Source organism: Aquarana catesbeiana, linkage group LG01, assembly GCF_042186555.1.
Source record: "Aquarana catesbeiana isolate 2022-GZ linkage group LG01, ASM4218655v1, whole genome shotgun sequence".
NCBI lineage: Eukaryota > Metazoa > Chordata > Amphibia > Anura > Ranidae > Aquarana > Aquarana catesbeiana.
Genome location: NC_133324.1, coordinates 64,290,685 through 64,317,457, shown reverse-complemented (window position 1 = coordinate 64,317,457; position 26,773 = coordinate 64,290,685). Strand labels below are relative to the sequence as shown.

The following is a 26,773-nucleotide window of genomic DNA, read 5'->3' as shown; positions in this document are numbered from 1 at the left end:
ATTTTTAGGACTGATCGCTGTATAAATGTCACTGGTCCCAAAAAAAGTCAAAAAAGTGTCCGATGTGTCCTCCGCAATGTTGCAGTCTCGCTAAAAATCGCAGATCACCGCCATTACCAGTAAAAAATAAATAAATAAGAAAAATTCCATAAATCTGTCCCCAATTTTGAAGACGCTATAAGTTTTGTGCAAAATAATTAATATACACTCATTGGGATTTTTGTTTTTTTGTACCGAAAATATGTAGAAGATTACATATTGGCCTAAACTGATAAAGAAATAATTTTTTTTGGGGATGTTTATTATAGCAAAAAATATTTTTTTTTTTTTTTCAAAATTGTCGCTCTTTTTTTGTTTATAGCGTAAAAAATAAAAACCGCAGAGGTGATCAAATACCACCAAAAGAAAGCTCTATTTGTTGGGGAAAAAAAGGACATAAAATTTGTTTGGGTACAGCGTCGCACGACCGCGCAATTGTCAGTTAAAGCGACGCAGTGCCGTATCGCAAAAAAATGGCCTGGTCATTAAGGGGGCAAATGCTTCCGGTCCTTAAGTGGTTAATACCCCCGTCATGTTTTTTTGTTTTTTTTTTTCATTTTGTGTCCCTTTGAGAAGATTTCCATTCACTTCTTGTCCCATGGACACAACAGGAAGTTGAAAATCTCTTGTAAGTGATGGGAAATCCCCTCCTACACAGACAACGGGAATTCACCTTTATCAGATGCTCTAGAACATTCTTGCAGATGAGCTTTTTATCACTTAGGGAAAGCTCTTTCTTGCTCATAAGAACACGATACCGGTTGAAGAAATCAGGGTAAGTCCACCTGAAGGATAAAAGCAAGGATTAGTTATTATTTATTACATTTAGATTGTGAAATTAATCAGAGAATTTGATTAGGCCTAATAAAATGTGATCAATCAACAGGCAACCTGATACCAATTTCATTTTCCACGACTTTCCCCCACTGGAGCTAATTAGACTTACAGGGTTTTTTTTTGTCTCTCCCTAGTTCAACTGGGAATAGGACTGTGTAGATGGAGATTTTCTATTTATTTTTTCTGTTGGTTGAACTAGATGGATTTGTGTCTTTTTTTTTTTTCAAACTATGCAACTATGACTTACAAAAAAGAAAAAAAAAATGTATTGTAATTTTTTTTTAACTTGATCATAGTAAATAAAAAAAAAAAGTGAAAAAAAATGATATATTCTTTTAAATACACAAATGATCATCACTATACACTCACCAGCCACTTTATTAGGTACACCTGTTCAATTTCTTGGTAACACAAATTGCTAAATCAGGCAATCACATGGCAGCATTTAGGCATCCAGACGTGGTGAAGACCACTTACTAAAGTTCAAACCGAGCATCAGAATGGGGAAGAATGGGGAGTTAAAGCGGGAGTCCGGGAAAAAATTTTTTTTTTAGATGTCAGCAGCTGCAAATACTGCAGCTGCTGACTTTAAAAATAAGGTCACTCACCTGTCCCGGGGTCCAGCGATGTCGGCACCCGAGACCGAACCGTCCCTCGATCCTCGGGTGCTGCCGCCGCCATTCTCATTGAGGGAATCGGGAAGTGAAGCGTTGCGGCTTCACTTCCCCATTCCCTACTGCGCATGCGCGAGTCGCGCTTCGTGTTCTCAATGGTCCCCACTATCTCCTGGGACCTGTGTCTTTCCCAGGAGACAGCGGGGGAGTGCGGGAGGGGGCGTGACTCCCGCGGGAGTCCATTCCCGGAAGTGGGTGCAGATACCTGTATTATACAGGTATCTGCACCCCCCTCCCCCCTGAAAGGTGCCAATTGTGACAACAGAGGGGAGGGAGGAATCCGATGAGCAGAAGTTCCACTTTTGGGTGGAACTCCGCTTTAAGTGACTTTGAACGTGGCATGGTTGTTGGTCCCAGACAGGCTGGTCTGAGTATTTAAAAAACTGCTGGGATTTTCACGCACAACCATCTCTCAGGTTTACAGAGAATGGTCCGAAAAAGAGAAAATATCCAGTAAACGGCAGTTGTGTGGATGAAAATGCCTTGTGGATGTCAGAGGTCAGAGGAGAATGGGCAGATCCAGGTTTGAGATGATAGAAAAGCAACAGAAACTCAATTAACCACTTGTTACAACCAAGGTATGGAGAATACCATCTCTGAACGCACAACACATCGAACCTTGAAGCGGATCGGCTGCAGCAGCAGAAGACCACACCGGGTGCCACTCCTGTCAGCTAAGAACAGGAAACTGAGGCTACAATTCGCACAGGCTCACCAAAATTGGACAATAGAAGATTGGAAAAACATCACCTGGTCTGATGAGTCTCAGTCTCAGCTGTAACATTCAGATGGTCGGGTCAGAATTTGGCATAAACAAAATTAAAGCATGGATCCATCCTGCCTTGTATCAATAGTTCAGGCTGGTGGAGGTGGTGTAATGGTGTGGGGGATATTTTCTTGGCACACTTTGGGCCCCTTAATACCAGTTAAGCATCATTTAAACACCACGGCCTACCTGAGTATTGTTGCTGACCATGTCCATCCCTTTATGACTACAGTGTACCCATCTTCTGATGGCTCCTTCCAGCAGGATAATGCACCATGTCACAAAGCTTCAATCATCTCACCACTGGACAATGAGGTCCCTGTACTCCAATGGCCTCCACAGGATCTCAGAGAAATGTTTCCAACACTTTTTTGAATCTATGCCATGAAGAATGAAGGCAGTTCTGAAGGCAAAAGGGGGTCCAACCCGGTACCTAATAAAGTGGCCGGTGAGTGTACAACTCATGCCCCCCAACAAGATGATATAATTTGATTTTCAAAAAAAAAAAAAGAAATTTTTTAAAATGTTATTTTTTTCACCTTGATCAACGTAAATAAAGTTACATACTGTACATTGTTACATAGTAGATGAGGTTGAAAAAAATACACAAGTCCATCAAGTCCAACCTATGTGTGTGATTATATGTCAGCATTACATTATATATCCCTGTATGTTGCGGTCATTCAGGTGATTATCTAATAGATTCTTGAAACTATCAATGCTCCTCGCTGAGACCACCACCTGTGGAAGGGAATTCCACATCTTTGCCGCTCTTACAGTAAAGAACCCTCTACGTAGTTTAAGGTTAAACCTCTTTTCTTCTAATTTTAATGAGTGGTCACGAGTCTTGTTAAACTCCCTTCCGCAAAAAAATTTTATGCCTATTGTGGGGTCACCAGCATGGTATTTATAAATTGAAATCATATCCCCTCTCAAGCATCTCTTCTCCAGAGAAAATAAGTTCAGTGCTCGCAACCTTTCCTCATAACGAATATCCTCCAGACCCTTTATTAGCTTTGTTCTTTGTACTCGCTCCATTTCCAGTACATCCTTCCTGAGGACTGGTGCCCAGAACAGACAGTATACTCCAGGTGAGGCCGGACCAGAGTCTTGTAGAGTGGGAGAATTATCGCTTTATCTCTGGAGTTAATCCCTTTTTTAATGCATGCCAATATTCTCATTGCTGAGCCTATCATCTACTAGGACCCCCAAGTCTTTTTCCACCCTAGATTCCCCCAGAGGTTCTCCCCCAGTGTATAGATTGCATTCATATTTTTGCCACCCAAATGCAATATTTTACATTTTTCTACATTGAACCTCATTTGCCATGTAGTTGCCCATCCCATTAATTTGTTCAGATCTTTTTGCAAGGTTTCCACATCCTGCGAAGAAGTTATTGCCCTGCTTAGCTTAGTATCGTCCGCAAATACATAGATTGAACTGTTTACCCCATCCTCCAGGTCGTTTATGAACAAATTAAATAGGATTGATCCCAGCACAGAACCTTGGGGGACCCCACTACCCACCCCTGACCATTCCCAGTACTCCCCATTTATCACCACCCTCTGAACTTGCCCTTGTTGCCAGTTTTCAATCCATGTACTCACCCTATGATCCATGCTAACGGACCATACTTTGTATAGTAAATGTTTATGGGGAACTGTGTCAAATGCTTTTGCAAAATCCAGATACACCACATCTACTGGCTGGTTTGGCAAGAACGATTCTTCATGAATCCATGCGGATTACTGCTAATGATATCGTTTTCATTACTAAAATCTTGTATACAGTTCCTTATCATACCCTCCAAGAGCTTGCATACTATTGATGTTAGGCTAACTAGTCTGTAATTCCCAGGGATGAATTTTGGGCCCTTTTTAAATATTGGTGCTACACTGGCTTTTCTCCAATCCGCTGGTACCATTCCAGTCAGTACAATTTAGGAACAATGGCCTGGCAATTACTTGACTGAGTTCCCTAAGTACCCTCGGTTGCAAGCCATCCAGTCCCGGTAATTTATTAATGTTAAGTTTCCCAAGTCTAATTCTAATTCTGTCCTCTGTTAGCCATGGAGGTGCTTCCTGTGATGTGTCATGAGGATAAACACTGCAGTTTTGGTTACTAAAGCCCCCCCCCCCGATTCCCTCGTGAAGACTGAGGAGAAGAATAAATTCAATACCTTCGCCATCTCCACATCCTTTGTAACCAGATGTCCTTCCTCATTCTTTATGGGGCCAATATGGTCTGTCCTCCTTTTTTAATGTTTACATAAAGAATTTCTTGGGATTTTTTTTTGCTCTCCTCCGCTATGTGTCTTTCGCGTGTTCTATCTTAGCCGCCCTAATTGCACCCTTACATTTCTTGTTGCATTATTGATGAAGTTTGAATGCTGATGATGATCCGTCAACCTTGTATTTTTTGAAGGCCTTCTCCTTTGCTTTTATATGCATTTTTACATTGGAGTTATGCCATCCAGGACTTTTGTTCGCTCTTTTAAATTTATTACCCAATGGGATGCACTGGCTAATGACCTTATTTAATATGCTCTTAAAGCGAACCCATCTCTCCTCCGTGCTTTTTGTTCCTAAGATTTTATCACAATTTATGCCATCTAGTAAGGTTCGTAGTTTAGGGAAGTTGGCTCTTTTGAAATTTAGTGTCTTTGTATTCCCCTTATGTTTCCTATTTGTGTGATTTATACTGAAGCCAATTGACCTGTGATCGCTGTTTCCTAAATTACCCCATATTTCCACATTCGTGATCAGGTCTGTATTGTTGGTAATCAGTAGATCTAGTAACGCTTTATTTCTAGTTGGTGCATCTACCATTTGACCCATGAAATTGTCCTGCAAGACATTTAGGAACTGGCGAGGCTTAGACAAATGCGTGGTTCCCTTTCAGCCCTGGATGTCTGGATAATTAAAATCCAGCATTATGATAACACTTCCCATCCTTGCTGCTAATCCAAATTGTGATAGGAGGTCCATCTCCCCCTCCTCCTTCAGGTTAGGGGGTCTATAGCATACTCCCAGTATTATTTTCACCTTAGCTTTATCCCTTTGGAGCTCTACCCATAAGGATTTCACCTCCTCCCTAGCTCCCTTAGTGATGTCATCTCTCACATTCATTTGTACATTATTCTTGATATATAGACATACCACCACTCTACCTCTGGACCCTCCCCCCCATCACCTAGTTAAAAAAACCCTCTAACTTTTTGGCCATCTTTACTCCCAGCAGATCCTCTCCTCATTGAGGTGCAGTCTGTCCCTTCTATAGAACTGGTGACTGACAGAGAAGTCGGCCCAGTCCTCCAGGAACCCAAACCCCTCCTTACTACACCAGCTCCTCAGCCACTTGTTTACTTCCCTAATCTTCCTCTGCCTTTCTGGTGTGGCTCGAGATACCGGTAGTATTCCTGAGAATACTACCTGGAGGTCCTTTTCCTAAAATCATTCTTTAGGACACTCCATCTGCCTCTGACTTTTTTATTGGTGCCAACATGCACCAATCTTCACCAGCCCCTCCCAGTAATCTGTCCACCAGATCCGTGATGTGCCGAACCCGAGCGCCTGATAGCATACAGCTTGGCGCTTCAGGTCTTTGTCACAGATTGCCCTCTGTCCTTCTAAGAATTGAGTCCCCTACCACCAGAATCTGTCTATCTTTTCCCTTCGCTTCCCCCCCCCACTCTCACTGGGGGAGTTCTTCCCCCGGCACCTAGGAGAATCCTTCAGCTCCAGTAGTGCTGGTCCCTGACTGGTTTCACCAATGTCACTCAATGGAGCGTACTTATTGGGATGCTCCAGCCCTGGATCGGCCTCTCCCTGGCACTTCCTCCTCTACCCTTCCTGTCACCCATCTACTCATTTCTGGTGCCTGCACCTCTTTGTCTCCACCCGCTTCTGTGCTTGATCATAGTAAAAAAAGAGTGGGAATAAATCGATACATTGATTTTAATAAACAAGTGAACATCATTATACAGGTGCCCTCCCTGAGTTGATATTTACCTGACTTACACAAAAAAGTTTTTTTAAAAATGTTATTTTTTTTAGTCTTGATCATAGTAAATATAGAATATGTGAACAAAATGATACATTCCTTTCAATAAACAAAGAATAAAAAAAAAGTAATTGCAAGCAGTACCCAATTTCAGCTTGGATGGGCAGAATATTAGGAGCCATTACAAAAGATCCAATTATATTTCATTGCTTGGACATTATCCAAACGCTCAGTGAAGATAATACTTTCTCTCTCTGACATCCCAAGGCAAAACATGAAATGGTGAAGAAATATCCGGATTATTTATGCAATGAATGAAAAAGATTTCCGCGGACCGGCTAACTGCTGCAGCGCAGTTATCACCATTACCACTGAAAGCCGTTTAATCAACACATTATGGAGCATTTATTAAATGCTTTGAATTTGAACAAACATTAATTGCAAAGAGAGGCATCACTGTAACTGGAGCCAGTTGAAAAAAAAAAAAAAAAGGAGGCAAGTTATCAGATTGGCAAGATAATTCTGAAGTGCCTGTGCGAAACCGTCTCCCATTTACATCACACAAACACACTTTTCCCGGTAAATAATTATGAAAATTACAATGTCCCACCATCACATCTATTTCGATACCTGTAGTTGCCCCATGCTTTCAGGGATCAATTCCCCTCAGGCGAGAAACAGATGGTGCAATCAGACCTAGAGCGGATTCTGTGCTACGACTGTTCAAAGCCCACCTCCGGGTCTCATCTCCTGAACTGTCCAGGCTCCATCAACAATGGGTCCCAGATGTTCCGGAGCTGGACTCGGAGGACATATGGGACTTCCCCTTTAAAAGACTTGTCTCCCTGAGAGACTGCCTCATCCAATATAAGATTGTCCAGAGGGCCTTAATGTATTGTTTGTCTGTTTATTAAGAAAAATAAAAAGATTTTCAAAAAATAAAATAAAAATAATTATAAAAATTGCATAATTAATGCGGCTGGATTTTTTCGTTCTGTGCAAGGATTATAACAATCTCCTAATTTGTGCATGCACCTGTGAGCCAAACTCTTCTGTTGGCTGTCAGAGGGTCTCGGAGAGTGCCTACACCACCCCATAGATGCCCTTGGGTGATATTTTTAACGTCAGAGAGCTGACAGGTCTGCTTTAATACTAAATTCACTGTAAAACAATGAACAGGACGGCTCCTCGAAAGCAAATCTATTGTAGCACCGGCCTCCAGCTCCAGATCGATCTACGAAGGATTTACAGTCGCCTGGGGAGCAGAGGGATGGGTGGAAGGAAGGAACGTACCTAGATGGATAGCCGGCAGCGCTGATCCTGATTGTCTCCAGGACTCCACACGCCCTCAGCTGCTGTACGGCTCGTTTGGGATCGAAGCTGGAAGAGAATAAATTGTAGATTAGAAGTTATGCCAGGAAAGCAAAAACAATTCTGTGCCAGTCATTGAGACTTGACACAGGCCTGCATTCATTTTATCAAAGGGGAGAATTCACATGCTTTCGTGGTCGCAATGTGACAGATGTTTAATTATTATAAGGGCGATCACCAGGCAAAACACAAAATTAAAGCCAAAGTGCCAGACAAATGGCTAAATTCACGGCTGAAGGACACAAATGCAATTAGCTTTCTCCACCAAACGATTTATCATTCTGTTCGACCACTTTTGTGATTCATGCACCCATCAGGTTTTTGTGCCGGCTGTGTCATGTCACTTCCTATCCTGAAGACTCAACAGTAAGTAAGGAAATTTAGGGAATTAGTAAGGAAAGTGAGTGAAAATGTCCTCTTAGACCAGGGGGTCTCCAAATTGTTTAAACAAAGGGCCAGTTTACTGTCCTTCAGACTTTAGGGGGGCCAGAGTGGCCAGTGGGAGTAGAAAATGCCCCATCAATGGGAGTAAAAAAAAAAATCATATAGCGCCTACAGTCAGTGGAAGGGAAAATAGTGCCCCATCATTGGTGTTTGTTGGAGGAATAGTGCCCCATCATTGGTATTAGTGGGAGGAACAGTGCCCCATCATTGGTATTAGTGGGAGGAACAGTGCCCCATCATTGGTATTAGTGGGAGGAATAGTGCCTCATCATTGGTATTAGTGGGAGGAATAGTGCCCCATCATTGGTATCAGTGGGAGTAATAGTGCCTCATCATTGTTATCAGTGGGAGTAATAGTACCCCATCATTGGTATCAGTGGAAGAAATAGTGCCCCATCATTGGTATTAGTTGGAGGAATAGTGTCCCATCATTGGTATTAGTGGGAGGCATAGTGCCCCATCATTGGTATTAGTGGGAAGCATAGTGCCCCATCATTGGTATTAGTGGGAGATATAGTGCCCCATCATTGGTATTAGTGGGAGATATAGTGCCCCATCATTGGTATTAGTGGCAGAATAGTGCCCCATCTTTGATATTAGTTGGAGGAATTGTGCCTAATTGTTTATATCAGTGTGAGGCATTATACCCACTTGCTGGTGTCAGTGGGAGGAATAATGTCCCATCATTGGTGTCAGTGGAAGAAAAAATGCCTCATCGTTGATCTCAGCAAGAGGAATGGTTGACCAGTGTTGGTGTCAGTGGAAGTAATGGTGCCTCTTTGTTGGTGTCAGTGGGAGGAACAGTGCCCCAAAGGCCAGATAAAATCAAGCAAAGGGCCACATTCGGCCCACCGGTCACAGTTTGGAGACCACTGTCTTAAACCAATGGTGGTGAACTTGTTTGATAATCGAGACCTCAAGTGCAGCTCCCTGACATCACCAAAGGGCCATACTTTAAATCAGATTTTATTTTCTGCTATCGAGGTGCCCAAGGGCAGTTAAAAATTATACCGAAACACTAGAGAGTATTAGAATGCATATCTTAGATGCCTAGCCCCGGAAAGGCAATAGGCACTTTTCTATGTGTACATTCCTGGCTTCAGAAGGTTAACCTAGGGCCTAGGCCATACGCAGCCTAATGCCAGTGGCTTCAAATTAGATTGTATTTTTTAAGGGAGCCCCTCTGATTGTATGTGATTTTTTTCAAACGCTGTCAAGGCCCATACTTACTATTCAGTGAATGTAATGCCACAGAAAGCTGTCAAAGACTGTAGACATGCTACAGGAGATGGTCAGCAACTATGGGCATGCTACAAGAGATGGTCAGGCTGGAGAAATGCTACAGATGGTCAAAGACTATGGACATGCTACAAGAGATGGTCAGAAACGGAGGACAGGCTACAGGAGATGGTATGACAGAGATGCTACAGGAGATGGTCAGAGACTATGCACATGCTAAAAAGATGATCAGAGATTGCAGACAAGCTACAGGTGATAGTCAGAGACTATAGACAAGCTACAAGAGATGGCAGAGACTGCAGACATGCTACAGGAGCTGACCACAGACTACAGGCACACTACAAGAGATGGTCAGAGACCGCAGACATGCTACAAGAGATGGTCAGGGACTGTGGACATTGATACAAGAGACAAACGTGCTACAGGAGATGGCCCCGCACAATAACTGCCAAAGGGCCACATGTGGCCCCATAGCGGCAGGTTGAGCACAAAGATCTTCGTTGTCACTAGAACAGGTGTCTCTACTAGAAGATTTCCCCTCACCTTCTGTTCTTGTGACAACTGTAAAAATCTGGATTTCCCATCACTTTCACCTACGATTGTTATTAGGACAAAGAGTATGAATCTTCCCAGCAACAACACAGACAGCAATTAAATCCTTTGTATGGTTCTAATCCTTCCACGCACAATCCAAAAAAGTTAAGTCTTTAGACACATTTTAATGTTCCATCCTTACCACACGACAACTTCATAAACCAATGTGTGTGACAGAATTAGTAGATTATACTCCACATTCTGCTGCTCTATTACTTTCTTCTTTCCAAAATGTTTTGTGGCGTCCTTATGCCACTTTATTAGCACACATGAGTTTCATAACAATGAGCCGGACGGCCCCATCTGTGTGTAGAGAATGTTTATGGCTATGAGAGATGCCATGCGTTCTGTTAGTACCAGCTGCTCCCTGCCATTCACCGTGCCTGGACGAGTCCCACAGTGGACAGAAAACCACGACTTTATTTTACTTTTATATTTCACTGTGTGAGCTGCAACCAAAGTGACATTATAACCAAAGACATTGTACTTCTTTTTACCAATGACGACAATTTTTATTCGCATTATATTTAGGCCCCTTTCACACAGGCTTTCCGATCAGGTCTGCTTGTCAGTTTTTCAGGAGGACCTGAACGGACCCTCCAGTCCCCCCTACGGAGCAGCGGTGATATGTCCGCTGGCACCCGCCGCCAGGGCTTTTCTTCAGCTGGAACTTGGTGGAACTCAGTTCCACCACCTCTGTGTGTAACCCCCCTCTGAACTCTGCACTCTTTGTGTAACCCCCCCTGAACTCTGCACTCTGTGTGTAACCCCCCTCTGAACTCTGCACTCTGTGTGTAACCCCCCTCTGAACTCTGCACTCTGTGTGTAACCCCCCTCTGAACTCTGCACTCTGTGTGTAACCCCCCTCTGAACTCTGCACTCTGTGTGTAACCCCCCTCTGAACTCTGCACTCTGTGTGTAACCCCCCCTGAACTCTGCACTCTTTGTGTAACCCCCCCTGAACTCTGCACTCTTTGTGTAACCCCCCCCCCGAACTCTGCACTCTGTGTGTAACCCCCCTCTGAACTCTGCACTCTGTGTGTAACCCCCCTCTGAACTCTGCACTCTGTGTGTAACCCCCCTCTGAACTCTGCGTGTAACCCCCCTCTGAACTCTGCTCTCTGTGTGTAACCCCCCTCTGAACTCTGCACTCTTTGTGTAACCCCCCTGAACTCTGCACTCTGTGTGTAACCCCCCTCTGAACTCTGCACTCTGTGTGTAACCCCCCTCTGAACTCTGCACTCTGTGTGTAACCCCCCCTCTGAACTCTGCACTCTGTGTGTAACCCCCCCTCTGAACTCTGCACTCTGTGTGTAACCCCCCTCTGAACTCTGCACTCTGTGTGAAACCCCCCTCTGAACTCTGCACTCTGTGTGAAACCCCCCTCTGAACTCTGCACTCTGTGTGTAACCCCCCTCTGAACTCTGCACTCTGTGTGTAACCCCCCTCTGAACTCTGCACTCTGTGTGTAACCCCCCTCTGAACTCTGCACTCTTTGTGTAACCCCCCCCTGAACTCTGCACTCTTTGTGTAACCCCCCCCCCCCGAACTCTGCACTCTGTGTGTAACCCCCCTCTGAACTCTGCACTCTTTGTGTAACCCCCCTCTGAACTCTGCACTCTGTGTGTAACCCCCCTCTGAACTCTGCGTGTAACCCCCCCTCTGAACTCTGCACTCTGTGTGTAACCCCCCTCTGAACTCTGTGTGTAACCCCCCCTGAACTCTGCACTCTTTGTGTAACCCCCCCTGAACTCTGCACTCTGTGTGTAACCCCCCCCCGAACTCTGCACTCTGTGTGTAACCCTCCTCTGAACTCTGCACTCTGTGTGTAACCCCCCTCTGAACTCTGCACTCTGTGTGTAACCCCCCTCTGAACTCTGCACTCTGTGTGTAACCCCCCTCTGAACTCTGCACTCTTTGTGTAACCCCCCTCTGAACTCTGCACTCTGTGTGTAACCCCCCTCTGAACTCTGCGTGTAACCCCCCTCTGAACTCTGCTCTCTGTGTGTAACCCCCCTCTGAACTCTGCACTCTGTGTGTAACCCCCCCTCTGAACTCTTTGTGTAACCCCCCCTGAACTCTGCACTCTATGTGTAACCCCCCTCTGAACTCTGCACTCTGTGTGTGACCCCCCTCTGAACTCTGCACTCTGTGTGTGACCCCCCTCTGAACTCTGCACTCTGTGTGTAACCCCCCCTCTGAACTCTTTGTGTAACCCCCCCTGAACTCTGCACTCTATGTGTAACCCCCCTCTGAACTCTGTGTGTAACCCCCCTCTGAACTCTGCACTCTGTACGTATAGCACTCCTGGTATTTAATGCTCTTTAAGACCTGCCCATTGTGAAATCTGACCACACCCACTATTTGTGGGGGAGAAGGGGATTTCTGCACCTATTTTCAGAGAAAAAAAAGCCTGCCCGCCGCTATTGGATCCAATCCTGTCCGTGAAATCCAGACAGATGGAGACCTTATTTTCCATCCGTCTGGGAGATCGGATGAAAACGGATAGGCAGTCCTTTTTCATCCCATCTCCCTATAAAGCAGGGTGGGGCTCTGACAGGTCTGTCTCTGCACAGTGAGCGAAATGGACCTGTCATCCCATCCCCCGCTGAGCAAAGCGGAGGCCCTTGGGCGGATCGCCCGTGTGAAAGAGTCCTTAGGCCCCTTTCGCACGGGCGTTCTGATCAGGTCCGCCTGTCAGTTTTTCAGGCGGACCTGATCGGACGCTCCATTCACTCCTATGGAGCAGCGGATATCAGCGGTGACATATCCGCTGACATCCGCCAATATCCGATCCGATCCTGTCCGTGAAATCCAGACGGATGGTCATCTGTCTGGAAAATCGGATCGGATGAAAAACGGACAGGAGGTCCATTTTCATCCGATCTCCATAGAGGAGAGTGGGGCTTTGACAGGTCTGTCTCTGCACAGTGATAGGGAAAAAAAAGTAATATATTACGGCTTACCTGTCCTTAGGCCTCATGCACACGGACCCGAGAAACGCTGCTTTCAGGGGCGTCTGTTAGCTGCATGTTAGCTAATGTGCCCATGCATATTTACATACTGGGGGTGATTTACTAAAACTGGAGAGTGCAAAATTTGGTGTAGCTCTGCATAGAAACCAATCAGCTTTCAGGTTTTTTTTTGTCAAAGCTTAAAGTGACACTAAAGGTTTGTTTTTTTTTTTTTTTTGTTTTTTTTAAATAACAAACATATCATACTTACCTCCACTGTGCAGCTCATTTTGGCCCCGAACATCCATTTCTGGGGTCCCTCGCGGCTCTCTCGGCTCCTCCCCACATCAGATAACCCCCTTGGGAGAAGCGCTCTCCCGGGGGGTTACCTTGCGGGCGCGCTCCCGAGTCCAGCATTCGGCATCCATAGAGGCCCAAATGAAGGACTCGGCCCCACCCCCTGCATCATTGGATTGATTGACAGCAGCGGAAGCCAATGGCTGCGCTGCTATCAACCTAGCCAATCAACAGCCGAGAACCTCGGGCACGGGCAGACAGACAGCGCGTCCCCTTGGGTCATGTTTGAGGGGTCAGGTAAGTAAAATGGGGGTCCGGTCACTGGCAGGTGTTTTTTCACCTTAATGCATAGGATGCATTAGGGTGAAAAAACACAAACCTTTTCAACCCCTTTAACTGAAGAAGCTGAAATTAGAAGCCAATTGGCTACCATGCACAGCTGCTCCAGATTTTGCACTCTCCAGTTTTAGTAAATCAACCCCAATGTGTTTCGGGTTGTAAAAAAAAAAAAAAATGCCCCAAAGTTGCATTCCTAAGAGAAGCATACAGTATTTGCACTTTTTTTGCATGAAAGCTCATAAAGGCATGTGCATGTGCCAAAACTAGCATTTTTTTTAAGCTGGATTTTTCTGCCAGCTCCTGTTCTAAGGTAAACAATACTCACTCACCATACTGTTTATAAAGAGGAGCAGTATTGTCACCCTACAACTGGCCATACACGGATAAGAATTTTGATCTATGTATGGGCACCCTGGTTGTATCTATCTATCGACTTGTGTACAACCAGCCTGTCAGGTTTTTCTGGAGCTATTAGTGCTGCCGGCTATAGCCAGAAACACCGTATCCCTGAAGAAGGAAATTCCCCGAAGCGGGTTGGTCAGTCCAAGTCTGGGGAGAATATTGAGAACCATTAAATCTTGCTTATGGCAAGTCCCCAACTATGGACTACTGGGTATATTGTGTACATGTGGGATATATTGTAATTGAACAGCAAAGATGGTATTCTAACAGTTCTATGTCTATTATATATTTGGGTTTTTGAATAAATCTGTCGTATACTTTTATTATATTTCATGATGGATTCTATGCATTACCCTTAAAGTCCCATGGGAAAATCGTACATTTAGTGTCCATGTAAAAAAAGAAACAATCTACCCTTGCAGAGAGTCCCCCCCTCCCAACACTGCAAAGGGTAATTGCTAGAAGGGTAGAGAAATAAGATGTAATACTTACCTTAATCTTTGCCCTGGAATACTCCAGCACTCTGCTCTCCTCTCCAATGCTCCACGTTGTGGGTGGGCCCTCGATATCCTCACGTACAATGCAAAAGTATTGGTTCTGAATTGTACTTGATGCTGCCATAGCTGAAAAAGCCTTAGAGAAGTGGTCTTCAAACTACAGCCAGGGGGGCCGAATGTGGCCCTTTGCTTGCTTTTATCTGGCCCTTGGGGCATTATTCCCTCCACTGTCAGCAACAGTGGGGCATAGTTTTTCCCACTGACTCCAATGATGGGGCACTATTCCTTCCACTAATACCAATGAAGGGACACTATTCCTCCCACTGATACCAATGATGGGGCACTATTCCTCCCACTGATACCAATGATGGGGCACTATTCCTTCCACTGATACCAATGATGGGGCACTATTCCTCCCACTGATACCAATGAAGGGACACTATTCCTCCCACTGATACCAATGAAGGGACACTATTCCTCCCACTGATACCAATGATGGGGCACTATTCCTTCCACTAATACCAATGAAGGGACACTATTCCTCCCACTGACACCAATGATGGGGCACTATTCCTCCCACTGATACCAATGATGGAGCACTATTCCTTCCACTGATAACAATGAGGGGATACTCCCACTGACACCAGGACTTTTTCTACTCCCACTGACTACAGTCCGGCCCCTCTAAAGTTTGAAGGACCATAAACTGGCCCTTTGCTTAGAAAGTTTGGAGACCCTGTAGAGGAACCTTTGGGGAACCAGTTGCACCTAAGAAAGAAGCCTATTGAAGCAAGGAGTTTGCAAACACTTTAAAAGCACTACATGCTGGTCCCCAAGCCCTGGCTGTGATTGACAGCAGCAGGAGCCAATGCCTCCTACTGCTGTGTCTGAGCCAATGGGGAGCGAGAGAGATAGACAGAAAGCCGATAGAGCCTCTCCTCTCATGCACATTGCTGGATCGAAATCAGGCTCAGGTAAGTATTTGGGGGGTGGGGGTAGCTGCATAAAGAAGGTTTTTTTTTACCTTTAAGCATAGAATAAATGAAGGTAAAAAAAACTTTCAGCCTTTAGAATCATTTTAAGATGCTCAGTGCTTTAACAAACTAATGCTGGACAATTGAGGCTCAATTTCTGGCCAATACATTCTGAATCACCTGAAAATGAAGCCATGGTCCTACCGAGCTTGACAGACTTTAATTTTACCCCCTTCCTGACCAGAGCACTTTTTGTGATTCGGCACTGCGTCGCTTTAACTGGCAATTGCGCAGTCATGCGACTTTGTACCCAAACAAAATTGACGTCCGGTTTTTCCCATAAATAGAGCTTTCTTTTGATGGTATTTGATCACCTCTGTGGTTTTTATTTTTTGCGCTATAAACAAAAAAAGAGCAACAATTTTGACAAAAAACAATATTTTGTACTTTTTGCTATAATAAATATCCCCATTTTTTTTTAAAAAAAAAAAGCTAATTTTTTCTCAGTTTAGGCCGATATGTATTCTTCTACAAATTTTTGTTAAAAAAAAAAAAAAATCGCAATAAGTGTATATTGATTGGTTTGCGCAAAAGTTATAGCGTCCACAAAATTGGGGATATTTTTATAGCATTATTTATTATTAATATTTTTTTTACTAGTAATGGCGGCGATCTGCGATTTTTATCGTGACTGCAATATTATGGCGGACACATCGGACAATTTTGACACATTTTTGGGACCATTGGCATTAATACAGCGATCAGTGCTATAAAAATACATTGATTACTGTAAAAATGTTACTGCCAGTGAAGTGGTTAACTCTAGGGGGCAATCAAGAGGTTAATTGTGTTCCGTTGTGTGTTCTAACTGAAGGGGGGAGGGGACTGTCTAGGGGAGATGACAGATCGTCTGTTCATACTTTGTATGAACAGACGATCTGTCTCTTCTCCCCTCAGAGAACCGGAAACTGTGTGTTTACACATAGAGATCCCGGTTCTCGCCATGTTACAAGCGATCACGGGAGCCCGGCAGTCTCGAGGACCGGCTCCGGGGGCGAGCAGCTCGCGTGCCCCTAGTGGCCGCCTTAGGAACCGACGTAACATAACAACGATTTGCCTGCCCGTGCAATTCTGCCGCAGTACAACTGCGGCGGCTGGTCGGCAAGTGGTTATAGGAGCTCCTGAACCATCCAATTGGCTGCAGTCACTGTTCGGGTATTCCGACAGCTGCGGGAGCAGACGCTGTCAGAATACATTAACTAGTAGTGGAGATTCCACTGGATGAAGGGAATCCACTGATTTCTCTCGTTCAGCACATGGGGCTAAATGAAAGAAATCTTTGTGTATGAATATCTTAAAGTGTTACTAAACCCAGGAGCCTGCATTCACTATTTCTGCTCTCCCACAGTACACAGAACATGGAAATGCAAATATTTTAGTAAATATAAACTGCTAAATACCCTTTCTCATAAGCAGTCTATGGCAGTCTTGTGACTTCTATCAGTGTCTGGTTAAAGCTTGTAGGAGTTTTCATTCTGCCCTGACCCATAAGGCTGCAGGACCCTCTGTCTGGACAGTGCTGATTGGCCCTGTGCTGATCACATGCACTCTGCCAAGAAGAAAACTCTCTAGCAATACACATCAAACTGAGCATGTGCAGAGTGTCCCAAAGGCTCTGTTCTATCAGGAGATGGATTGGAGACAGTGGAAGAAGGGGAGGGGGGAATCAGAGCAGATAGGATCAGACAGACTTTTTACACAATGCAGAGGATTAACCCCTTAGGCTCCACAGTGAGTATAACAAGCATGCTTTACTGCATATACAGACTGATTTTACTGTTGTTCTTTCAGGGGAGTAGAAACAGATCGTGTGTTCATACTAAGTATGAACACCGATCTCTCTCTTCCCCTAGTCAGTCCCCACCCCCCCCCCCACAGTTAGAACACGCTGAGGGAACACATTTAACCCCTTGATCGCCCCCTAGTGTTAACCCCTTCCCTGCCAGTGACATTTACACAGTAATCAGTGCATTTTTATAGCACTGATTGCTGTATAATTGTCACTGGTCCCAAAAATATGTCAAAAGTGTCCAATTTGTATGCCGCAATATCGCAGTCCTGATAAAAATCGCAGATTGCCACCATTACTAGTCAAAAAAAAAAAAAATAATAATAAAAATGCCATAAATCTATCCCCTATTCTTTAGACGCTATAACTTTTGTGCAAACCAATCAATATACGCTTATTGTGATTTTTTTTTTTTTTTTTACCAAAAATATGTAGAAGAATACATATCAGCCTAAACTGAGAAAAAAATTGTTTTTTTCTTTTTTTTATAAATTGGGGATATTTATTATAGCAAAAAGTAAAAGATATTGTGTTTTTCTTCACAATTGTCACTCTTCATTTGTTTATGACGCAAAAAATAAAAACCACAGAGGTGATCAAATACCACCAAAAGAAAGCTCTATTTGTGGTAAAAAAAAAAAAAAGGACGTAAATTTAGTTTGGGTGCAAGGTCGCACGACCGCGCAATTGTCAGTTAAAGTGACGCAGTGCCGTATCGCAAAAAAATGGCCTGGTCATCGAGCAGCCAAATCTTCCGGGGCTGAAGTGGTTAAATAGCTAATAATACTTCCTGACAACCTGGGGATGTTTTACAGCTCTGTAGAAGCCCCAATGATTAAAATACAACAATAACTGCCCCCCCCCCCCCCCATATGTGTAAATCCTAAATTACCCTCATTTACTGCAACGGTACAAAAAAAGGACGTAAACGCAACTCTCAAAAAAGCAGCCATGTCATGTAATAAACAAGAGAGATGAAGCTTAGAAATGTAAGGTATGGTTACCGTACCGGAGACGCCAGCCTGATCGTTCTTTTCCAGAGAGGTTCCCTCTATGTGAATTCCGGGCTGCATTCCGCAGACACTAGAACCCGGACACCTGACTCTGCTGGTGACAATGGCTGCGGACGTAGACAATGATCCGTCTGTCCTACCCTGCGCATCTCATTATAACTCACCCTTCACCAACTCCCAAAAAACAACTTTCCAGCCTGGTTTATCTTATAGAAATGCCATCTTTTTTTTTTTTTAATAGGAAAATTCACACACATTGGCAGATCAGATTTTGCGATACGGTACTGCGTTACCTTAACTGACAATTGTGCAGTCGTGTGACGCTGTCCCCAAATAAAAATGTATGTCATTTTTTCCCCACAAATTATAGATATTTCCTTTGGTGGTATTTGATCACCTCTGTGTATTTTTATTTTTTGCACTATAAACAAAAAAAACAAAAAAATAAGTGACAATTTTGAAAAAAAAAAAAAAAAAAAATTTAATTTCTGCTCTAAAGCATATCCAAAAACTAAATTTAAAAACTCAAATTTCTTTATAAATTTAGGCCGATATGTATTCTGCTACATATTTTTGATAACAGAAATCCCAATAAGTGTATATTGATTGGTTTACGCCAGGGATAAGCAATTAGCGGACCTCCAGCTGTTGCAGAACTACAAGTCCCATGAGGCATAGCAAGACTCTGACAGCCACAAGCATGACACTCAGATGCAGATGCATGATGGGACTTGTAGTTTTGCAACAGCTGGAGGTCCGCTAATTGCATATCCCCGGTTTACGCGATCATTATAGCATCTACAAACTATCAGATATATAATTATGGAATTTTTATTTATTTTTTATACTACTGATCAGTGATCAGCAACTTTTTTTTTTTTTTTTTTTTATTGAAAGCGGGGTTCCCATTAAAATAAAATAAAAGTCAGCAGCTACAAATACTGCAGCTGCTTACTTTTAATCAGACACTTACCTTTCCCAGGGTCCAGCGATGCGGGGGATCGAAGCCCCGCTCGCCCCCCCCCCTCCGCTTGGCGGCGCCGGCATTTTAACTGTGGGCGCCCGGCTGTGGCTCCACAGCCGGGCACCCACTGCGCATGCGCGCGCCGCGGCGTCTCTGGCCCCACAATCATCTGGGACCGGTCATGTGTCCCAGATGATTGACAAGAGGGAGGGTGGAGAGCTGATCTCCCTTCCTGGGCCGAGGGAAGTGACATCAGGAGCCCAGGCACCGAAGGAGGCAGACTACCAGGGACCCCCTAGCAACAGGCATTTAGAGGTGAGTAAAAAAAAAAAATTTCTCCAAATTTTTTATTTTATTTTTTTTTAAGCACATTACTAATTTCTTTTTTTTTGGGGGTGGAACTCCACTTTAAAGATGTGACACAGATACAAATATAGACAACTTTGCATTGCATAGAAATGGTACCGAGCGTAATAAGCACAACCATACAAAACAATTGCATGCGAGTGAAGGGAACCCTTCAATCAGGCTCACACCACTAACTGAAGCCTAGTACATATGCTTCTGTGCCCATCACTTTTTGTTTCTTAGTGATCAGTAACATAGTGGGGACTGCAATATTGCGGTGGACAATCGGAGACTGACTGACACTTTTGACACTTTGCGGGAACCAGTGACACTAATACAGTGATCAGTGCTGAAAATATGCACTGTCACTGTACTAATGACACTAACTGGGAAGGGGTTAAACATCTAAGGCAATCAAAGGGTTAACTGTGTCCCTAGCCAGTGTTTTTGTGTACTGTGTGAGGTGCTTTTACTAAGGGAAGAACAGAGATCTGCCTCCTCTACATAGGGCAGATCTCAGTTCTGTGTGTATTACCGACAACCCGTGGGTGTTGGCAGACATCCAGTGCCCGGCCCCCGCAGATCGGCTTCTGCTGGGAATAATCAAAGCAGGAGTGGTCCGTCAGCGGTGCACGTACGCACCCCCTGCGGGCGGAAGTGCAGAATTGAGTATTTATACGCGATTCTGCACAGGGGAGCCGCACTGTCACAGTAAAACTGCTATAGGGCGCTCTTTAAGTGGTTAAAGAAACAAAACATGAGGAAATATGCATGTACTGGAGAGATGTAGTAAATACAGTAAAACCTTGGATTGTGAGCATTTGTTCCAGAAACATGCTTGTAATCCAAAGCACTTGTATATCAAAGCAAATTTCCCCAAAAAGAAATAATGGAAACTCAAATGATTCGTTCCACAACCATTTATTCATAAGTTCTTCAGTTTATAGTCCATATAAAAAGATTATAGCAATGTGATGGGTTGTGTAACCATAAAATGTCCATCCACAAATGGAAGCCTCCGCAAGGGGATTAGAAGCAAAATCCATCAGGAGCTCCAGAGTATAAAAGAGAAGAGAGGTGCCTCTAAGTGTAGCAATATGGATACATTTAATGAAGGTACAACATTTAGCAACTCACATGGTTGATGATTACAAGAGGAACATCTAAGTATGCAGGCATCCGGGGTGAAGCTGTCCACATAGACCATCCTCCGGACCGCCGGCTCTCACCGCTGTCAGTCTACAATCGTGACCGGGAAGACTACCCTGCAGTAGAGAGATCTGAAAGCGAGGCTTGAACCGCTCGTAGAGCGCAGCGTGGAAGGGATGACATCAATGGCGGTGCGGAGGACGGTCTATGTGGACAGCTTTACCCCGGATGTCTGCACACTAAGATGCGTCTGTTTTAATCATCAACCATGTGAGTTGCTAAATGTTGGACCTTCATTAAATGTAACCATATTGCTACACTTAGAGGCGCCTCTCTTCTCTTTTATACTCAGTTGTGACATGACGCTACTTGTATATCAAGACATCGCTTGTATATCAAGTCAAAAATTTAATTTAGGAAGTATTAAAGAAGTTGTAAAGACAGAAGGCTTTTTATCTTAATGCATTCTATGCATTGAGATAAAAAACCTTTTGTGTGTAGCAGCCTCCCCAGCCCCCCCCCCCCCAATTACTTACCTGAGCCCCATTTCTCTCCAGCGATGTCCATGAATGTCTAAGCCATCCGGGGACACTCCTCCTGATTGGCTGAGACACAGCAGCAGCGCCATTGGCTCCAGCGCCTATCAAAGTCAGTCAGCCAATCAGGGAAGAGAGCGGGCGGGGCCGGGGCTCTGTGTCTGAACGGCTGCCCCCCATAGGAAGCTGCTGACTGTGGGGGCACTGGATAGGAGGGAGGGCCCAGGAGCAGCAAAGAGGGATACGAGAAGTGGAGGATCTGCACTCTCTGTGCAAAACCAACTGCACAATGCAGGTAAGTATAACATGTTTATTATTTAACCACCTCCCGCGTTATAACTGAATGACAGCTACAGCGCGGGTCTTAACTGCCAGGAGGGCATCAATAGACGTCCTCCCGTGCATGAGCTGCCTGCGCGCCTCCTATGGGGCACGCACGGCGCGCTCCGTAATCACTGAGTCAATGAGACTTGGCTAATCACAGATTGGAGTAAGGGGCGGATCCTGGCCCCTTACCACGTGATCAGCTGTCAGCCAATGACAGCTGATCAGGTGATGTAAGCAAAAGATCGGTAATCGGCTTTTTTGTTTCCCTCACGCTAACAGCGTGAGGGGGAAAAAAAAAAAGCCGCTCACCGGCTTCTGACAGAGGGACATCGGTCCCAAACAGGGAGAGGCACTGCTGCTATGCAGTGCCCGCCAGTGCCACCTATCAGTGCTGCCAACCAGTGCCCATCAGTGCCTCATCATTAATGCCTCCTATCAGAGCAGCCTATTAGTGCCCATCAGTGCCACCCATCAGTAGTGCCCTTCAGTGTCGCCCATCAGTGTCACCCATCAGTGGCCACCAGTGCCACCTTATCAGTGCCCATCAGTGCAGCATATCAGTGCCCATCAGTGCAGCCTCATCAGTGCCCATCAATGAAGGAGAAAAATTACCTGTTTTCAAAAATTTATAACAAACTATGAAATGTTTTTTTTTTTTGTTTTTTTTTAATTTTTGGTCTTTTTTCATTTTTTTTTTTAGCAAAAAATAAAAAACCCAGCAGTGATTAAATACCACCAAAAGAAAGCTCTGTTTGTGTGAAAAAAATGATAAAAATTTAATTTTGGTACAGTGTTGTATGACCGCGCAATTGTCATTCAAAGTGTGACAGCGCTGAAAGCTGAAAATTGGTCTGGGCAGGAAGAGGGTTTAGGTGCCCAGTAAGCAAGTGGTTAAAAACATTAAAAAAAAACAAAAAAAAAACTAGACTTTACAATCACTTTAATGAATATAGAGCTGTAATTATTTGTATCTTTTATCGGCCTGGAGTTGAGTTTTATGTCTTGCTCCAAGGTTTCCAAGGTGAGCTTCTCATTTATGTGGCTCTTGCGGTAAATTTTTGCAACTTGATGCAATGTAAGATTTTACATTTGTTACCCTTCTTTAACACTCAAGGATACAAAAAAAAATCAAAAAAATAATGTAAAATAAAAAATACACTTTCTGACAGCCAACCAACCATGCTTACAGGTTCCTTGAAAATAATGTTCCCGAAGACGATAAAACCAAATAATCCTTCACCGCTTTATCTGACTCTTCATCCAAACATGACATAAAGCACGCGGCGCGCTTCCTTTATCAGGTTATCCCATAAAGATGAACTATAATTCTTCCCAGCTGTGACATGTTTATTCCGCAGTACGGCTCCATCAATCGGCCATCTCGATGTGAACTTCCAGCTGATTCGCAGGCTTTTAAAGAACGCTTTTCAGGAGCGTATCGGCGTTACGGTAGCGTGCCGCAATGAAACCCAGTTGCCATTAAATATACCCCCTCATCTCCCCATCACTCTGCCTTTGTTATGGAGGCGATATCGCAGAGGAATGAGCAGACAGACTTACTTATACAGTTATCGCTGAATTATGTATAATACTAACAGCTCAGTGCATGGATTAATCATTGCGTTATTCTCAGCTGGTGGCATTAAATATTTGTGGACTATGAAGTAAAACCTAAATTTGTTATAGGCCTTATATGCATGCGGGACTTAGGCTGGGTTCACACTAGTGCGATTCCAGACATCGCATGTGATTCGCACTGCATTGCTGTGCACATGTGCGATGTCTGTGTGATGCAAATTCAGCCATAGAGTTTGTATGGCTGAAATCGCATCGCATTCAGCCAAAATGATGCACTGGAATCGGTTTGCAATGGGTGTTCAGACCCATGCATTCGACTCCCGTCCGATTTCACAGTTCGCACTGCGTTCTGCAAACTGATTTGGGGTTGTCATTAAAGGCCGGTTCGATGTCAGAGATCGGATGTGATTCGCACCGCACTGCAGTGAAAATCACATGCGATCTCTGTGTGATGCGATTTCAGCCATAAAGATCGTATGGCTGAATTCGCATCAAACTCGCACAGGACCTTTTTTTTTGTCCGCAGCAGAACCAGATTGCATGGGTGTTCACACCCACGCGATCCGATTCCTGTCTGAGTTTGCACTGCGATCTGCAAACTGATTTGGGAGTGTCATTAACTTTTACCTGACACTCCCAGCAGTTTGCATAGGGCAATGAGAACTGCCACCGGGAAACATGCGATGCGGGAACCTGCAGTGGCTTTGCAGAGTATCAGCATCGCAGCAGTGTGAACCGGCCCTAACTTTACATTGGCACCCGCAACGGTTCACAGAGAGCAGTGTGAACTGCCTGCGAGTCAGATACGATGCGGGAACCCGCACAGGAATCAAAGTGGTTCCTGCATCGCATCAGTGTGAACCCAGCCTTAAAGCGGAGTTCCACCCAAAAGCGGAACTTCCGCTTTAAGCACTCCTCGCCCCCTTACATGCCACGTTTGGCATGTCATTTTTTTGGGGGGGGAGCGGGTGCCTGGTTTTGAGTGAGACTTCTTGTCCCACTTCCTGTTTCCGAGTACAGGCTGCCTAGGCGACTCCTCCTCTCCCCTAGGCGGCCCCTCCCTCTCACCATTCTTCTGGGACACATCACAGGTCCCAGAAGATTGCCTGTCCAATCGGAGAGCGCAGCACGACTCGCACATGCGCAGTGCGTGCCTGGCCGTGAAGCCACAAGCTGTCACAGCCAGGTGCCCACAGTTTCAATTCTGGTGCCGTGGAGTGGGGGAGAGGAGCGGGGCTCCGTGTGGCCGCATCGCTGGACCGCGAGATAGGCAAGTGGCTGTTTATTAAAAGTCAGCAACTAAACGTTTTGAAATGACTGACTTTTAATAAATAAAAAAAAGCCGGGAACTCTGCTTTAACCTCTTGCTTACCGGGCCACTTAAACCCCCCTCCTGCCCAGACCAATTTTCAGCTTTCAGCGCTCTCACACTTTGAATGACAATTGCGCGGTCATACAACACTGTACCCAAATTACATTTTTATCATTTTTTTCACACAAATGGAGCTTTCTTTTGGTGGTATCTAATCACCACTGGGGTTTTTATTTTTTGCTAAACAAAATTTTAGAAATTAAAAAAACAAAAAAAAAAAACATGTTTCATAGATTGTTATAAAATTTTGCAAACGGGTAATTTTTCTCCTTCATTGATATTCGCTGATGAAGCTGCACTGATGGGCTGCACTGATAGGCACAGATAAGACGGCACTGATGAATGGCACTGATGGGCACTGGTAGGTGGCACTGATGGACACTGGTAGGTGGTATTGATAGGCAGCACTGGTGATGAGGCACTGATTTGTGACACTGTGGGCGCTGATGGGTGACACTGTGGGCACTGGTAGGTGGCGCGGGTGGGCACTGGTAGGTGGCGCTGGTGGTCACATAAGCCTCTGCAGAGGCTCTCCACGATCGGGGCCGACGTCCCTGTCACAGCCGCCGGTGATCAGCTACCAGCGCGAGGAGAAAAAATAGCCGATTATCGGGTCTGTTTACGTCACATGGTCAGCTGTCATTGGCTGACAGCTGATCACGTGGTAAAGGGTAGGGATCGAAAAGATGCAAAAGAGCCTTGGCTCTCCTAGGACCCTCCCTCCTCATTGGCTGTCAATCACAGCCAGTGAGCCAATGAGAGGTGAGGGCACGGGTCCAAGCGGCAGCTCTGTGTCTGAATGGACACACAGAGCAGCAGCTTGGGAGCAAACCTGCTCAGGTGCCCCCATAGCAAGCTGTTTGCTCTTGGCAGGAGGGAGGGGGCAGGAGCACCAGTGGGGGTGGAAAAAAGGAGGATCGGGGATGCTCTGTGCAAAACTATTACACAGAGCACGTAAGTATGACATGTTTATTATTTAAAAAAAACAAAAAAAAAACTTGCCTTTAATATTAATTTAAATAAAGCTACTTTTACAGGCGTTTAACCATTTTTTTTAAGCATGTAAATGCACCACTATGTTAAACAAATATGTGGTACCCTGGCGCTTGCCAAAATCGCCTATAGGTGTCAAGATCGGAAGCCAAAAAATAGATTGTGCTGCCACAATCACTTTATAGAGAGATGTTGCAGATCGCTGGAGGAAGATTGCGTTCAGGTAAGTATTGGGGGGGGGGGGGGGGGGCTGCTGCACATAGAAGGTTTTTTACCTTCATGCATAGAATGCCTTGAGCCTTCACAACCACTTTAAGCTTTCTTTTGGTAAATATCTAAATTGATGGGTTTAGTTCTGCTTTTAAAGCTAGGTACAATTTTTGGTGATCAACTTTGGTGATATTTTTTTATACTTGCAGTGTGTTTAAATTAGTTGTACACCCTTCCATATACCCAGTTGAGTGACTGGCCTCAGGGGATACACAGAGATAAAACAAATCCTCCTAACCAAGTTGTATCTGTTTATTTGCAGCCTTCTCTCCTGTACAGCCATTCAAAGTGCTGAATTTAAACTGATTGCCTGAGAGTTCAGAAAGCAGGGGGCGGGGAGCTAAAATGTTATACTCTGCAGAGCTCAGTGAGGGCTGATTGGATGGAAAGGTACACAACCCCCTTCACACATCACACAGGAACAGAGCTGAGGCAATCAATCGCAGGCTGTGTCCTGGAGCTCCCTCCCGTCACCTTTTTTCGCTTGGTGTCAGGAAAACTTGTCAGAAGTGACACTTGCAGATAGCAGAGAAACAAGGCAGCAGAGAGAAATGACAGGGCTCTGGACTGGGACACACTACAGAAGAACATGCTGTGTTCGCATTTCATGTCTGAGGTTTACAACCACTTTAAAGGAATAAACCATGGAAAAATATACAGTATAATGCAGAGACGGTACTGCCTATTTTCCTTTTTAATTATCCCTTAACATGCACTTTAATCTTCAAAGTGCATTATATTTACTGAGAGCCGAACCTCTTTAATTTCAGAAAAAAAATAGAGAAAGGGACCCTGCAGCATTTTGCTGTAAAATTATGGAAGAAAGTGTAAATTATCATCTGTAGACGAATCCAACACCTTTGTCTGCTCCCAGGCCCAGCCAGTATGCTCGAATTCAGCCAGACAGCAAGGCCCGGGAATCTGCTCTTCTTCCTCTGTAATCCA

General features: G+C 44.6%; 1 protein-coding gene across 2 annotated transcripts in view; it reads right to left on the bottom strand.

The window, feature by feature from the left end:
* Positions 1 to 26,773, bottom strand: part of MYO5B (myosin VB) — a 394,698-nt gene that overhangs the window by 90,263 nt on the left and 277,662 nt on the right. For both annotated transcript variants that reach the window (XM_073619562.1, XM_073619572.1), the window contains exons 17-18: positions 7,612 to 7,698; positions 713 to 824 (exon numbers count right to left, since the gene is read on the bottom strand). In XM_073619562.1, the coding sequence (XP_073475663.1) occupies positions 713 to 824; positions 7,612 to 7,698 (199 nt within the window). The remainder of the gene's footprint in view (positions 1 to 712; positions 825 to 7,611; positions 7,699 to 26,773) is intronic.